Source organism: Durio zibethinus, chromosome 22 (genome assembly GCF_047325235.1).
Source record: "Durio zibethinus cultivar Kanyao isolate XHJ-2024 chromosome 22, ASM4732523v1, whole genome shotgun sequence".
NCBI classification, from domain to species: domain Eukaryota; kingdom Viridiplantae; phylum Streptophyta; class Magnoliopsida; order Malvales; family Malvaceae; genus Durio; species Durio zibethinus.
The window spans coordinates 20220286-20236958 of NC_143183.1; the positions used below are offsets into that span (position 1 = coordinate 20220286).

General features: G+C 29.7%; 1 protein-coding gene across 1 annotated transcript; it reads right to left on the reverse strand.

Annotated features, from left to right (window-relative positions):
• Positions 1 to 2875: 2875 nt before the first annotated feature.
• Positions 2876 to 7663, reverse strand: LOC111306805 (uncharacterized). The gene is made up of 2 exons (XM_022904739.2): positions 7394 to 7663; positions 2876 to 6359 (listed from the first exon to the last, which is right to left on the reverse strand). The coding sequence occupies exon 2, from the start codon at positions 6192 to 6194 to the stop codon at positions 3279 to 3281; it is 2916 nt and encodes a 971-aa protein (XP_022760474.2). The 5' UTR covers positions 6195 to 6359; positions 7394 to 7663; the 3' UTR covers positions 2876 to 3278.
• Between the last annotated feature and the right edge of the window lie 9010 nt (positions 7664 to 16673).

Here is a 16673-nt window from a genome sequence, read left to right on the forward strand (position 1 = left end):
AAAGCAACAAACATATAAATGACTAAAACAAAAAATATATATATCCTATATTAAGTAAAATCATTAATACAAAAATTAAAAATATATATACTTAATACATATGATAGGATAGGTGATAGGCAATTTCTTTCTTTTAATCTACCACCTAGTTTGCTTTCTTATTTCATGGTCCAACAAGAGAAGAATAATGGAGATTAGTTATACAAATTAATACTATAACAAAAATTTACAAAAGAAAAAGTATAAAATAATAAATACAAATATATTTATAATTTAAACTGCAATAAAACTAATAGCAATAGCCAAAACATTAAAAAAAAAATCCAAATCATTAAATTTTAAAGAAATTTTGCTTATTTTTCTTGGAATCTAAACAAATTATTTTAAAGGGAATGCATTTTCAAAATGATTTTTTAAAAATAACTTATTATATGATTATAATGAAACACGAATTTGAAATAGTTTCACTTAAAAGGAAAAACAATAGAATAGTAACTAAAATAATACAAAATCAAATATAAAGTAATAGAAAACTTTAAGAAGTAATTGCTTATATTAAAAGAAAGAATATTAGTTATTTATTTATTTATTGAAAGCAACAATATTAGTTATTTATAAGTGAACAATTGTAATTAATTTTTTAAAAAATTATTTGTTAAATTAAAAATACATATTTATTAAATGCCATAAATGTGGGAATAGCTTAAGATTATCCACGTATCAAAAGAATAGACATTTCACATTAGACTTTTTCTTGTTTTACCGCATGTTAATATTATAAACCATCCACATTAAACATTTTCTTTTTTTGCCAAAAGCTTTTACTTTTATATATTTATATAAGTTTATATAAGATGTAATTTAAGAGTTGAATATTATAATTGAAAAAAAGAGAATATAAAATTATTCTATGATGATGACAATTAAAGTTTTTTTACCTTTAATATGAATTTAATTGAAAGTAATTTAAAATAAATAATAAAAAAAATAAATGCAAATTAATTTAATTTTTAAAAAATAATTCGAATAAAATAAAATACAAAACACATGAGGATATTCAAGATTATCTACATGTTAATAATAAAAGCAATCCACATTAAAAATTTTCTTTTTTTCCCAAAGGTTTTGACCGTTATATATTTATATAAGATTTAATAAATGTATTATAGTAAAATTCAAACAAAATATTACATATCGAATTTATGTGAAGTAATAACAAGAGTATTTTAATAATTTAATATGTAGTTAATTTTATATTATATTAACATTTAATACATATTTAATAGGAGCATTAGAGTAATTTTAGTCAGATATGGTAGGAAAGGCATTTTTGTAATTATGATAGAAAAGGTATTATAATAAGTTTGATCAAATATAGTAAGAGGGCATTTATATAATTATAGTTTGAGGGGCATTACAGTAATTTTGATCAATTATGATAGTAAGGGTATTTTTGTAATTATGATATGAAGATATTATAATAATTTTGATTGATTATAAGAGGAGGGCCACTATAGTCATTTTGGACATAGATCAATCTTAAGTCAAATAATTAGAAGGATATTATATATTATATATATTTATCACAATATATTTTTTAATTTTTATTTTATTATAATAATTTAATATGTAGTTAAGTGTTATACAATTAAGTTAACATATAATGTAATAGGGGTATTATAGTAATTTGAAAAAAACACATGTTAAAATTTCATGAAGAAATAACAAGAGTATTTTAATGATTTAATATATAATTAATTTAATATTATATTAAAATTTAATATGTAATTTAATAAGATTATTATAACAAATTTGACTAATTATGATAAGTGAAAATTTTCATAATTATAATATAAGAGTTATTATAATAATTTTGATCAATCATGATAGAAAGGATATTATAATAACTTTGATTAATTATAGTGTTATGAGCATTTTAGTAATTATGATAAATGAGATATTATAATAATTTTGGGCGATTATAAAAGGAAGAGCATTACAATAAATTTAAACATGTGTCAAGCAATTATCAAATAATTAGAAGGTCATTATCATCATTTCCATAATAAGTTATTTTTATATAAGGTTACATAGATTTGGTTATTACTTTAAATGTGTTTTCAAGCTCTTGATGATTTCCTTATAAAATCTCTCAATAGGACAAGTTCAATAATTTCTCTAAATTATTAATTATACGAGTAAATTTCTTTCAAAATTGACTCAAATGATAAATTTTCTCAAATCAATGTTGAAAAAAAAAAATCCTTAATAATCCCAAAGGTAAATAAAAGCAATAAAGATTCTCAAGCAACTAGGATTATGAATGAAAAAATTTTACTATAAACACTTGCATTCACATGTTCAAGGAATCAATGGTAAGACATTGATTAGGAGTGCAAACAAACAAAATTTTCGATGATTTGTTTGTAAATATGTTCGATTTTTATTTGTTTATATTTATTTATTAAACTTAACAAATGATATTAAATAATATTTTTATAATCGTTTATTAAATAAATCAAATACGAATAAATACCTATTTGATTCAATTATGTTCATAAACAAATTCGTTCGATTATTGTTCGTTTATAATAATAAATTTATATATTTATCTTTTATCATAATCTTATTCTAAGGTTAGTTAATGTTCATTTATATTCATCTAAGATTTGTAATTTATTTGTTTAAATTTATTTAATTATATTTATTGATTATTTATAAATATGTTTATTTATATATATTCATTAACATATTCGTTTAATATTCACAAATAAACTCATTTAACTCAATCAAATCAAACACGAATATCCTATTATTTAATCGAACTAATTGTAAACAAACAAAATAATTTTCTTAATCTGAACACCTCTAAAAATAAACTAACAAACCACCAAAATATATTCCTTCATGATTCGTTTACATTCACAGCCCTAATATTAACATTTTATGGATGTTACGTTCACATCCTACAAAAGACAAACTGGTTCAAGTTGTAACACACTGATCTGCAATGACCAGACAGAATTGCATTCACTCCGCAAAAGATATTTGATGTTACAATTTAACATCAAAACATGATTCAATGAGATTAACTAAAAGCATCCAGTTACACCTAATTAATTGAAACATTCTCCCACGGTACTTGTGCTTTAGACATGATAAGCCTTGTGGGAAAGAAAAAAGACATCATTAGACAGCATCTGACCGGAAGAGCATGTAATGTATACATATAAGGTGCAAAAAAGGACAGCATTTGACTTCTTATCTTGCTACTCAAATTAAGAAGAAAAATAATGTACTGGAAATGCTGCAGGATCAAGTTCCCAGCACCCTCTTAGGCTGCCATATCTCTCTTCCCTTAGATGGAAAAACGGAATCTGATGAGAGAACCTAAGCAGATCCACCTGAGGGATTTCAACTGTAACTATAGACCCTCCTTTTACTTGGGCCTTGAAAACGGAATTGAAGCCATCCACACGCTCTAAAACTAAAACCTTTATGCACCTATCAGTTTGCTCCAAAACCTGCACTATGTCATATTCCCAGTTCTCCAAGTCAGAACATTTAATTTTAGGAGTCCAGTTCCTATACAATGCCCAGATCTCACCTTTTCTAGGTATGATGGCATATTCATCCTTCCTACCAGTAGGCTCTGCTTTTAACAAATGAGAAAAGGAATCAGTGGAGGAGTAGGCCTGGGAACCCTTTCTAATCCTAAATCTCCCACAACAAGTGGGCATGTTTTTATCATACCACTCAATTGTGGTTCTCGATGGGCAAGGATAAAGCCATCTCACATGTATTTTCAAAACTGGGTTGGACTCAATTCTCTTAATCTCACCATAGTACTTTGGCAAGCCATCCTCATCACCATACAGTGCCCAGATCTGACCAACACGAAACTTTTCCTGGGTTTTGTCAGCATCAAAATTGTAGAACTCTGATTCTGGAATAACAAAGGATTTTGGAGTCGAAGCTGGAGGAGCAGATTTATCAGGTCCCACTGTTGGCTTCACTGATTCTGAAGCACTTGTAGATGAACTATTAAGATGTCTGCTATCACCTTCAACCTTCAAGTCCTTGGGAACAACAATTTCTTCAGGCAAAGAAGCTGGATCGAGTTCAAAGGAACCTTTTGGCACCCCTTTTCTCTCTTCACCAGTCAGTACAAAGGACGGAACCTTGTGTGAAAACCTGAATAGTTCATTAGGTGGAATTAGAAATGTATCAACTCCATCCTTACTCATTTGACAGAAGACACTCACAAAGCCTTTCACCTTAGTCAAGTAAGCAACCCGTATACCTACACCTTCAGCATCCTCTGATAAGATCTCAACGAATTCATATTCGAATTTCTGTTCAGTGCCAGTACCAGACTTCCATTGAATATTCCAGTTCTTAAAAAGGGCCCAAGTTTCTCCTTTTCTTGGAAATATCTTGTAGGTATCTCTACAGGTTCCTTTTTCCCAATATAGCAAATGGGAAAACATAAGTCGATCTTCAGTGTTTTCAGAGACCCCATGCTTGAACTTACCACAAGAAACAGGTAAACCTTCACTGACCCATTGTATTTCATTCTCATCATCTGGATCTGGTTCTAGCCAGGTTATCCTCAGCTTGAACCCAGAATAAAAGACTTTTCTGATCCGAGCATAGAATCTAGGCATGGCATCCAGCGTATCGTACAAAGCCCAAATCTGCCCTGCTGAAAAACACCCCTCCTTCTTCTTTTTGTCAAAGTCATTAAACTCTGATTCAGGGTATGCAAAAACCAGGGGCTCTTTTGTTTCTTTGAAGCTCGAATCTGAGACAGAATCATCAATAATGGGGTTTGAATTTTTCTTAATACCATCAGCATAAGCTTCCCTAGTTTGCTTAAGATCATCCCTTTTGGCTGGTGCTTTTTCAAATCCTTTCCCAATTCCCTTCTTACCGTTGGGCAAGCTCGCCTCAACATTTTCACCTTCTCTGTGGTCCATCACTTTCTTATCTTCTTTCACTTCACGAGCTAAACCAGATTGATTTTTGTGTGTAGACTTGTCTTCTTTTAGCGTTTCTTCACTATCTTTAGTTGCACAGGGCGATCCACTTCCCTTAGCCTTTTTTGGAGGACTAACCATGTCTTCCTCATCACTTAAATTTTCCTTGTATGAAACATGTTGCTTTCGCCTACCAGATCTCCGCACATTCTGGTCCACTTGAGAATCACACTTCTTTCCAGCCAGAACTTCACCATTGTCATCAATCACCATATCCTCTTCAGACTCAATGCTGTCACAGCTTTCACTGGATTCAATAGTTTGCTTCCTTCCTCTTTTACCATTCACCGTTTCCCTTCCAGCCTCTGAAGTGCGAGCTGCATTTGCAGAAAACGCTGTAAAAACATTCTCAGTAGTGAAATTCCTTTGAGATCCTTGACCAACTTTGCAAGTACCCTGATTCTGCACAACACCTTGTTGGGGAAATTTTGGCTGACTCATGTTACTTGCCTGTGGAACTGCACCTGAATCATATGCAATGAAGGTCTTGTTGCAAGTTTGACAACGAAGAGATCTATGAAGTACATCTGTATAATACTGGTATGTAACTGTACAGTATGGACACTTGGTCCAGAAAGTGGGTCGGCCATTGGAGAACCCTGCTTGAGGTGGTTGTTGTCGATGCGGTTGACATTGCTGTTGAGAATTCAGGCCAGGAAAGTTGGCAGAGAAATTATTCTGGGCAGCAGCATGTGCGTACCAATTTGGCTTCTGAGGGGGACGACATGCTGCTGCTGGAGATGGTCTATTAACAGTCACTTTGCGTTTCATGTCATATGCAGATCTTTTACCTTGATCCAAAAGAGTCCTTTGTGCATCCCCAATCAGCTTAAAAGCAGCTTCTGCACCAGGAAACTTGTTCTTATCAGGGTGAAGTTGGAGGGCAAATTTCCTATACTGCTTCTTGATTGTAGCTTCATCAGCTGTTGGCTCAACCTTAAGTATGGCATACCAATCCATCTCATTACCAAACAATCGTTTCTCAGCAGCACAATGCACCTCACACACCATTATCATCTGAGCTATATTCTCCAGATCCTGAAAAAGTTGTTGGGCCTTGGCTGCAACTCTAAGAGCCCCCGAAAAATCCCGATTTTGCATCTTCTTCTCTGCAATGTCCTTGGCCCTGATGGCCTCTTCCTTGTTGCATTCCATAAATGATAAAATCCAGACTGACGCAGGTTGAATCAGTTTCTGACACAAAAAGAGCTAATGATTTTTATAATAGACTAACGTAATTAAATTATGACATCTCGTAAGCTTCCTCCAGGATCTCTGATCTACCAAACAAGAAACTCATCTCCCACCTCCTCATGGGTCCTGCAGTAGTTTTATCAAATTAGATCAATTAAGAACCTAAATTTGACTAAGCCAAAAAAGAGGGAGAAATTAAAAGAAATCAAAATCCTATATTTCCCAACCAATGTCACATCTCACATAATAAGTGGATTTGCAAGCTCGGAATACATAAGTACAAAGGCTCTACAAAAGGAAGGATTAACTTTGAAGACGGAAGGAGGAAGAAATCAAGGCACTTGCAGTATTCTTTCACATGAAATTAACAAAATAATCAAATGGAACAAACAAGTCAGGATTCAACTTTTTCAAATAGAGGCTTCAGATAAATAAGAGATGATGAAAACTAAAAGGTTATTGCAAAATATGAAAAAGAGAAATGAAGCCTTCATAATTCTGCGGTGACCAAACCAACCAAACCAAATTTCATGCCAGCAACCAAATCTACACAAAAAAACGTAGGAAAAATGTTCAAAATGTCGTCACAAGGACACACAAAAGCCTAAAATGAGACCATAGTACGCACCTAAGAATAATTCAGTGAACAACAAAAAATTACAAATCCATGCATGCATATCAATATGAGTTATAAAGTTCCAACTCTCCATCTTTCACACAATCATCACACTTTCCATTAAAATTTATATCATAATATTATTACACAAACTAAAGCAACATATTAACAAAATGAATTCCCTCGTTCTAACATTAAAAAAAACCAGAAACAATGCTCTAAACTTAAGACCCTAAACCCTAATTATAAAAAAATTTCAAACGTGAAAAATAAAAAACAAATAGAATTGAAAACCCAAAACGCAAGTTCTAAACCCAAAAAGAAAAACCAAACTTTCATTAAACTAAAATAAACCAGTTAAGACCCATTAACAAACATAAATGAAGAAACATGCATATAATCATTTCGATGATGCAAAACCCAAAACAATGCTAGTCAGATTAAGTCAAATTTTGCAAAAAAAAAAAAAAAGAAAAAACCCTAAAATCGAAAGATCGAAAAAGGGAAGAAGCAGAGAAAAGAGGAACAGAGGAAGGGGACTTGCCTGTTTTCTGAATTCCAAAAGGGATGGGTGAAAAGTCCCAAAGAAGAGAGGTTCTTTGGGGGTTAGAGAAAGGGAAAGAAACTAGAGGGGAGAAGAAGACTGCGAAATTGGTGAAGAACACGAAGTATCTGCGTACGACTTAAATTTCTCTATTGCCACTGTTTTTGTGTTCCTTGCTGGATGTAATTGTGATTTTGGTGAAACTGAGGGGCAATTTGGGAGTGTTATTACAAAAATGCCCTCGTATTTTCATCAATGGATGCTTAAGGTGACTAAATCCATCACAAAATCTTCTTTATATAATCCATAAATTTTCTTCCAAAAATATTCACATAATAAAGATTAATTATAATCTTTAATAAATAAAAAAATGCATTCAATATCTTATATACCTCATACCTTATTCTTCTTTTCCATTTTCTTCATTCTTTTTTCTCTTTCATTCTTTTTTTTTATATAGTAAACCCTAAATCTTTAAAATTAAAACAAAATTTTTGAAACTTTTGTTAAATCCTAAAAACCATGTAAGAATGAATTCAAAAATAAATAAAAAAATAATAAAAGAGAATAGCTCGACGAGGTAATGAAAATTCACTTAGTCAAGTTTAAATTTTTTATATTTTCGAAAATTTGTTTTTGATAATACAATATAATTTTGAAAAATTTATTTTCGAAAATGTAAAATAATTCATGAAAATCCATTTTTGAAAATACATTATAATTTTTTGTAATTTTTATATTTATTTTAATAAAATTTGTTTAACATATTGTAATATGTAGATCAATTTGAAAACTGTACTAATAGAGTGAAATCAATCACCAAACAATTTAGATACTTGATATAATTACACAAATTCATTTACTATAAAAAAGATAAGATTATGTTTTCAAAATTTAATATTATTAGAAAACATAGAAGTATAGAATGTTACTTTGTATAGACGTAATAAGTTAAAAATATTGTGCAGGTATTTTGTAATAAAGAAGTTTTAATTTTATGAGCTAGATGTGTTGAAAAAGAATAAGGTTTCAGAATTATGATTAAAAACTCCGAGGTCAGAAGCTCGAGGAAACCTAGAATAAAGTTTGCATGTAAATGAAGTGAAAAATACATACAGTTTAGGAATAAGGCCAATGTAGAAGAAATGAAACGTAAGAGAAAGGGAATAAAAAAATGTGATTACCCGTTTGAGCTACATAGGATGAAGTTGGCAATGAATGATGAATGGGGAGTGAAAATAGTTTGTGAAATTCACAATCATCTCTCAGCACAATAATTAGAGGGACATCCATTTACCGGTCAATTAACTGAAAAAAAAAAATAGTTGTTGATATGTCAAATAGTATGGTTAGACTTAGAAATATACTGTTGACCATAAAATAACATGATAAGAAGAATGTCAACACTATAAAAACGATATACAATGAACATAAAAAACATAAATATGTTAAGAAAATTGGTATATCACAAATGTAATAACTGATGAAGAAGTTAACTGATTATAAATACCTAGAGTGGCATAAGACTGGTGAGTCAAGTGACTATATGAAAGATCTATTCTGGGCTCATCCTATTGATGTAGAGTTATTGCAAGCCTTTTCGTCAGTCCTAATTATAGATTGCACTTATAAAATGAACAGGTACCATATGCCACTGTTTAAAATTGTTAGTGTGACTTCCCTTAAGATGACATTTTTTGTTGCATTTGTGTACATAGAGGTTGAGTATTTTGATAATCACATTTGGGCACTAGATAAGTTAAAAGATTTGATGCAGCTTAGTAAATTTTCTAGTGTCATTGTTACTGATAGAGAGTTAGCATTGATAAATCTCATAGAAGTAGTGTTTCCAAGCAAGATCAATCTTCTTTCTAGATTGCATATTAATAAAAACGTGCTTGCAAATTATAAAAAAATTTTTTAGTAAAAAGAGAAATGAAAGGCATTCATGTTCGGTTGAAGTGTACTAATGTATTTATCTACCTATGATGAGTATGAAAAGCATCTGAACGTATTAGAAATTAATTACCAAACTTATCCAGGTGTATTAAAGTATGTGAAAGATTAGTAGTTGGCAAAGTATAAGGATAGATTTATTGCTGCTTGGACGAATAAAATAATTCACTTCAACAATGTTACAACAAATAGCTATGATTTATTTTACAATGTTAAGATTATTTACATATTTTAGTTTTTCATAGCAAATCATTAATATACCTTTAATATTTCATTTAGGATTGAAAATACACATTTGAAATTAAATAGGCACATTAGATCCTCTCAAGGAGATTTTGAATCATTATGAAAGAAAGTCAATGCACTTATTGAGCTCCAACATACAAAAATCAATGCCATTGTTGAACTTAATTTGAAATCTTCATTGTTCAAAGATTTGCGAGGTTTGGTATCTAATAGCTCACTGAATATGACGTTGATGCAGGTTAAACGAGCTAATCATATTGGGCTTGTTGCAAATGCATGTGGTTGCATAATCAGAAACACGCATGAATTACCTTATACTCATGAAATTACAAAGCATTTAACGGTGAGAAGTCTAATTTCTTTATCTAAAATGCATTTAGATTGAAAAAAGTTAGATTTAAAGAAGAACTCAAACAATGAAATATCTAAATAGTTAATCATTCAATTTTAAGTTGGCTGAATCATCAAATGCTTTAATGAAGGTGATAAGTTCGGTAAGTTAGCGATAAAAAAAAAACTATGAGAACTTGGTGATCTGTCCACTACTATCTTAATGCCACCATTAAAGGTGGCTAAGCCAAAAAGTTATAGAATTATAAAATCATATACTTTTACACGATGCAAATCATCACATTTGGAGATTCTGTTATCAGCTCAAGATAGTATATCACCACTAGCCACTGCAAACTCAATGAAATTGATAGAATATATTACTAAACTTCATGTTCACTGACCTTACAGTAAATAAAAAATATAATATTTGGATAGTTTGTCAGTAGAGTTACATTTGTATATACAAAGCATCGTTGATGTTGAGGCCAATGGACATTGTAGTTTTTGTTTTATTGCTGGATTGCTTGGATTTGGATTAAATGGTTGGGTATAGGTGCAATAAGATTTAATTAAAGAGTTTAATCAGTTTCGAGGCGATTGTGTGACTTTGTATAGATCTATGAGTGTGTTAAGGAATTGCTACAAATCTTATCATGTTTTGACACTTTTGTCTCATACGATAAATGGATGACCTTACCTTATATTGGTCATTTGATTGCCTCCTAATATAATGTCATGTTAGTCCATATCAATTTGAGGTAATACCTGACATATCTCCCTATTTGATTTGTATCACATGCACCATTGGAGCAAAAATTAATTACGATTGGATTTGTTAATGATTGTTATTTTATGCATGTACTATTACTTATTATTAACATTTAATGTATATTTACCGTTCTCATTTTATGTAGGTGTTAATGACATAATATAAATAATGTTCATATTTTATACAAGTGTTCATGAAGCCATTTTCACTAATACCTCCTATTACATGCAACTAGTGTAAGGTGCAATATAATTGTGCTTGAAGGTATGAGATTCCATATGTAATATGCATTGAAGATTTCAAGTTATTGTTTTTTTCAAATTCTGATATGGTCACTCGAGAAACAATAGACATTATTTGATTATTTTTTGTAATAATTGTTAACAGTTTATATTAATGTTTATAGTTTATATTTGTTTATATTATCCAATGGACAAGTATGCTTTATATGGACAAGCATGCTTTATATGTACAGGGCATTATTAACATTAAGGTGGATGGACATTTTATATAAATGAATGTTATATTTGATATTTTTTGTAACGGGATGTGTCATATTGAAGAGGTAGTAATCTAATAAATATTTGACAAATATAAACTAAATATAAAAAAATTAACTATAAAATCAGTACCTTAAACATAATTAACTAAATACAAAATTAGTATAAATACATGCTAATAATAAATAATTAGTATCAATTCTTATCCCTCGACCTTTTGCTTCAAAGATATATACATGGTACAGGACGAATAGGTTGTATTATCCGCATGAAAGTCTCTGGTAGGGTCGATACTATCTTATCTGTAGAGGAAAAACTAGGTAAGGATGATAATGTAGCCAATGCTATTGGTGGTGAGGACGACGTGACCACGAGCTGGCTTAGAGTTGTCAATGTCAATGGGATTGGAGATGGAGCATACATGAACAGGCTCAGAGGTGTTGGTGTTAATGGGACTATAGACAAATAGGCATGAGAGGCTTGAATGGTATAGATGGTCTGAATGCATGAATTGATGGTGTAAAAGTTGATGCTAGTTTTGACTAACTATTGTAGCCTGTAACAATATATCACACCCGTATAATATGGCTCATAATCGGATAATATCACCTCTCTAATAGTCAATACTTTGACCAAATCCACTAGCCAAAATATGATTAACTAAAGATAAAGCAGCCAAACTTCGCTACAAAAATATTAATAACGTTATTAGTATTGATATCACATAGTTAAAATTAACCAATTAATAAAAATCTTTAAATGATAAAATTTATCACTTATTGAATCACTTGTATGTGTAGTATCAACCGATTGATGTTGGAATCTAGATCAATGCTCTAGATTTTGAATTTAAAGGTGTAAAATAGTTACAAACTAGGCATCATAGTCGGATGAATACTCTCCTGGCCTAAACACTCAACTAACACAACATGCACATCCAATCATTCCATGTACTGCTATAAGAAGCTATATACAACATCGTATTAGTTAGATGATGGTCTTCGATCAGCACAGAATTGGGTCAACGATCTTAGTAGAATAATTTGTACAAAATTAAACTGTTGTAGAACCCTCTTCAGGTGATGCAGCTCTACAATTGCCCCATACTTGAAACATGAAGTGAAAAAAACAATCTCGTGTAATGGATGTGCCTCTCATTGATCGATGTATAGTTTTTAGCACACTTTCATTATTATCAACCCATCTAGACACTTTTGTAAAGCTTATAATGTCTCAGCATAAGTACGAGCCTTCCATCATCGAGCACATGGTAGATCATTTGAGTATGTGAATACAACAATTGGGCCTAACAATGGAAAATTCTCATAAATTCATGCTTACATGAAATACATAAGTAATATTTAATTAGATAATCACATATATGAGTAATAATAAATAAATTAAATAATTATAATATGTTTTTAACTAATTATAAATACATACTTGAACAAGTGTCAGATATTTGACGATTTGATGTAGTCTACCTTGCTCAAAATCTCAAGTTGCCTATATAAGTAAGTGAAGCCAGCTATCCCACAAACATAACTACCTGTGGCAATAAAGTCTTTCAATAGGGATAAGTATATTATCAAGACTTTTGTTGTAGTCTTGTCACAAAATAGCGTATAGCCTAACAAATATAGTAAAAAAGCCCAAGATGCACAAGCAAGCACATCATCATCTAATGCATCAGTGACATGCCTAAAGGTATCACACAACTAATATAATTGAACAATAGATCCCTTACCCTATTCGATCTTGGATCTAGCCCATTCATAAAGAACTCTAAACAACGTAAAAAATACTGTGTTGGCTTTGTGCATTGTTAAATGATTCACTAAAATCATTATCTCAGTAATCGGTATGTGTAGAGGTCAAACACATCGTTGAGTGTGATACTCATCTCATCGAATGACATATGAAATGTGTTTGTCTTTGGCCGTCGCCCCTCAACAAAAGCAGACAGTATCATGTTGTTAATGGTATAATAGGTGCAATTGATGAGTGAAAATAACCCCAAATGGACATGGGTTCGGATCTTGTTGTGTGTATCATCTAAATGTCATTGTTGTAACTTCAACCCGTAGCTAATTGATTTCAATGTATTACACTTTTGTAATAATAACAACAACAAAAACATCAAAAATTAGATCAACAACATCACAAAACTAAAAAAAACAACATACACAAAACATTAACAACGACAATCAACCAAAGCACTTTAAAGACATAAATAACACGATTCGTATTTTATGATTCGAGTGATTACTTGGCCATTCCAAATTTGAATGCAACGTGAGAAGTAAAACTCAATATAATAGAGGTATTAATTGAACCTCCTAGAAAATACTTTACATGATGCTCATCCGTGGTGGAAATCAAAGGCTCAACCTAAAGAATGTCATTGACCGTAGGTTCTCTAGCTCATCGTTCGCCCTTATTCACCTTATCCTCTTGAAGGCAGTTGGACACCTTTGACTCGAACTAGTATTAGCTCCAGTACCTTTACCTTGAGTAAGAATACCTTCTCATTGTGTATGAACCATATTTATAATAAAACATAACAACTCATTAAGCTTATAGAATTATTTAACAAACTTTCATAAATAAAAAATGAGATTAGACAAAAAGTCCAATTTCTTCATCGTTAAAAAATATGTAAACTCTCAAGTTTAGACATGATCGGTCTTTATTGCATAAAGGATCGATCCTCTTTGTATAGAAAACAAGAAAATGGGTTTTTTAACTTTTTAAAAATTCATTTTCGAGAATATTTTAGTCTTATCATAAATGGATTTTTCGAGGCTTAAATTCACCCTAAATTCTACCGTAATCTCTAACTTATATTCACATGCATTTCAACCAAATTTCAACCAAATTAATAAAAAAAAGCCAAAAAATTACCTTTAATCAGTGAAAAACTGAAAAACATAGGTGATTTGAGCTTAGGGTGATAGATTTAGGGTTTTTTTTTTATTGAAAATGAAAAGAAAAAAAAAAGAGAACGAAAGAGTGAAAGGGTAGGAAAGAAAAATAAAAAAATGAGATGTGGAGTGTATTTGGTAGAAATAATAAATTTAAGTTTGAATTTGTGGTGTATGTAGTAGTGGGGTGCATACAATAAAAAAATGAGTGTAAATAGAATTCCTCATACTTCTATTTGAGTGGTTCTAAACACACACTTAAATTTCATTTTACATCCCAACATATTTCTTTCAAAAATACTCATATATAAAATAGCAATTTTATCTTTTAGTAAATTATAATTTTACCCCTTTTACACCTCATGTTTAATGCTATCGGCTAAGTAGCACAATTTTCACTAAAAAACTTTACACCCCATTAACACTCTATTCAATGTTTAAGGCTCTCAGAAATTCATTTTTGAAAGCTTTAAAAGGCTTTCAAAAAGCCATTTCCTAGAAATCCATTTTCTAGAAGCCTTCAAAGTTTCGGAAATGAATTTTCAAGCCTTTTAAAACTCTCAAGAATCTATTTTCAAAAAACATGATTTCTACCAAATAACTTTCGTAAAAACCTCAACTTTCGCACAATTTCAACCAAATTAATAAACAAAAGCCTCGAAATCTTACCTGCAATGAATAGAATATTCAAAAAACCTTATGATATAGGGGTTGGTTGAATGATTTTAAAGATTAAACTTGATTGAGAGTGAAAGAATAATGAATAGAGTGAAAATGGTGTGAAAGGAAATATGACTTTATTGGGATATGGTGTATTTAGAAGAAATAGATAATTATATTTTAAATATGAAATGTATTTAGTAGTAAGGTATGAAGAGTATTTTTGTGGGTGTAAATAGAATTTTCCCTTTTATTTATACCATTTTTTCTCTTCACACATTTTTTTTAATTTTAAATGAAATTACTTAATTACTTTTTTATTTTTTAAATTTTAAGTGAAATTACTTAATTACTTTTTCTCAAACTAGCTTTTTCTAGTCTTAAGTTTTTGAATTTGTAAATCTGAAAACTTGCAAATCTAGAAGCTTTTACAAGTCTCTAGATTTACAGATTTGAAAACTTTTAAAAAATTTTCAGATTCACATTTTCAAAAGCTTTTAAAAGTTTTCATCCCACATCTTTAAAATAAAATAAAATAAAATCCAAAGATTTACATGCTATAATTGGATGCTTCAGAGCTTTTATCTATCAATTTATAAAAGAGGTTATAATTATTTGAAATAAATCGTCATTTTCTTTTGCAATGTTGTGAAAATTTTTAGGATATGAGATTTTTTTTCCTTAATTGAATTTTTTGATTTTGTTGGAATCTCAAAAAATTAAATAAAATTTTTTTGTTAGATCGGGATGATATTGATTAGATGAGTTTTGTTAAAAACCCTAAACTTTAAATCTTAAATATATATTTTAAATTTACTAGATACAAATTTTTTTTTTGATAAGTTATATAACTTATCAAATATGCGTATCCAACAAATTATATAATTTGTTAGATTTTGATTTTTGAAAAATTTTATAACTTACCAAATATAGATATCTAGGAAGTTATAAATTTTATCAAATATGCATATCTAAAAACTTTTAAAATTGTGATTGAACAAAAGGTAATTAAGTCATTTTATTTAAAGATAATTTTGAAAAAGAAAATTGAAGAAGTGTGGAAAGCAAAAGTTAGGGTACAAATATAAGTTCCCTTCAATTTATAGTATTAGATTGATTGCAGTGGTGTTTTTGGATCAAATTTGAATAATTAAATTCATGGACTGAACTCGGATTGAATCCAAGTCCAATTCTACTTTGCAAAATTTTGAGATACTAATATTACAATAATATAATATTTTTAAATTAATATATAATAACATTTTAAAATTTTAAAAATAAATTATAAAACAACATCTTGAGTCGTAAAGTTCAAACTTCAAATATATTTCTCAAGTCAACTTGAAATAAATTAAGTGTTATGCTTTAAAAAAAAAAAAATTTTCAATCCACCATTTGATTTTGTATTTAAATTTGATCAAATATAAAAACTTTTATATGATCTTCAACTTATGACATGTCTTTTTTAAAACAAAATCGTGAGACTCAATTGGTAGAAATGGAAACATTTTTTATATTGATATGAACCATGATATTTGATATTAGGGTCGAATTTAAGGTTTTGATAAAGTACCATTGAAGATAATAAAACCTAGTTAGAGTGAAAAAGGATATCATTGATTATGATCTCGCATCAACTATGTACTAGAATTCAATTGGATATATAAATGTTTATGTCATTTAAAACATAAAAGTCTAATATATATTTAATATCTATTAAAAAAAATGTCTAATAAGTCAAAATGAACCATGCCTTACAAATTTTCACAAATTATTTACTTCATCTGTAACTTAAAAAAATGAGAATGATTATGGGATTTTATTCTTTGAGGGAGTTCAAACTAGTCTTTATTTTGATTTCTAAATTTTGAAGAATTTGAAGAAATATAATT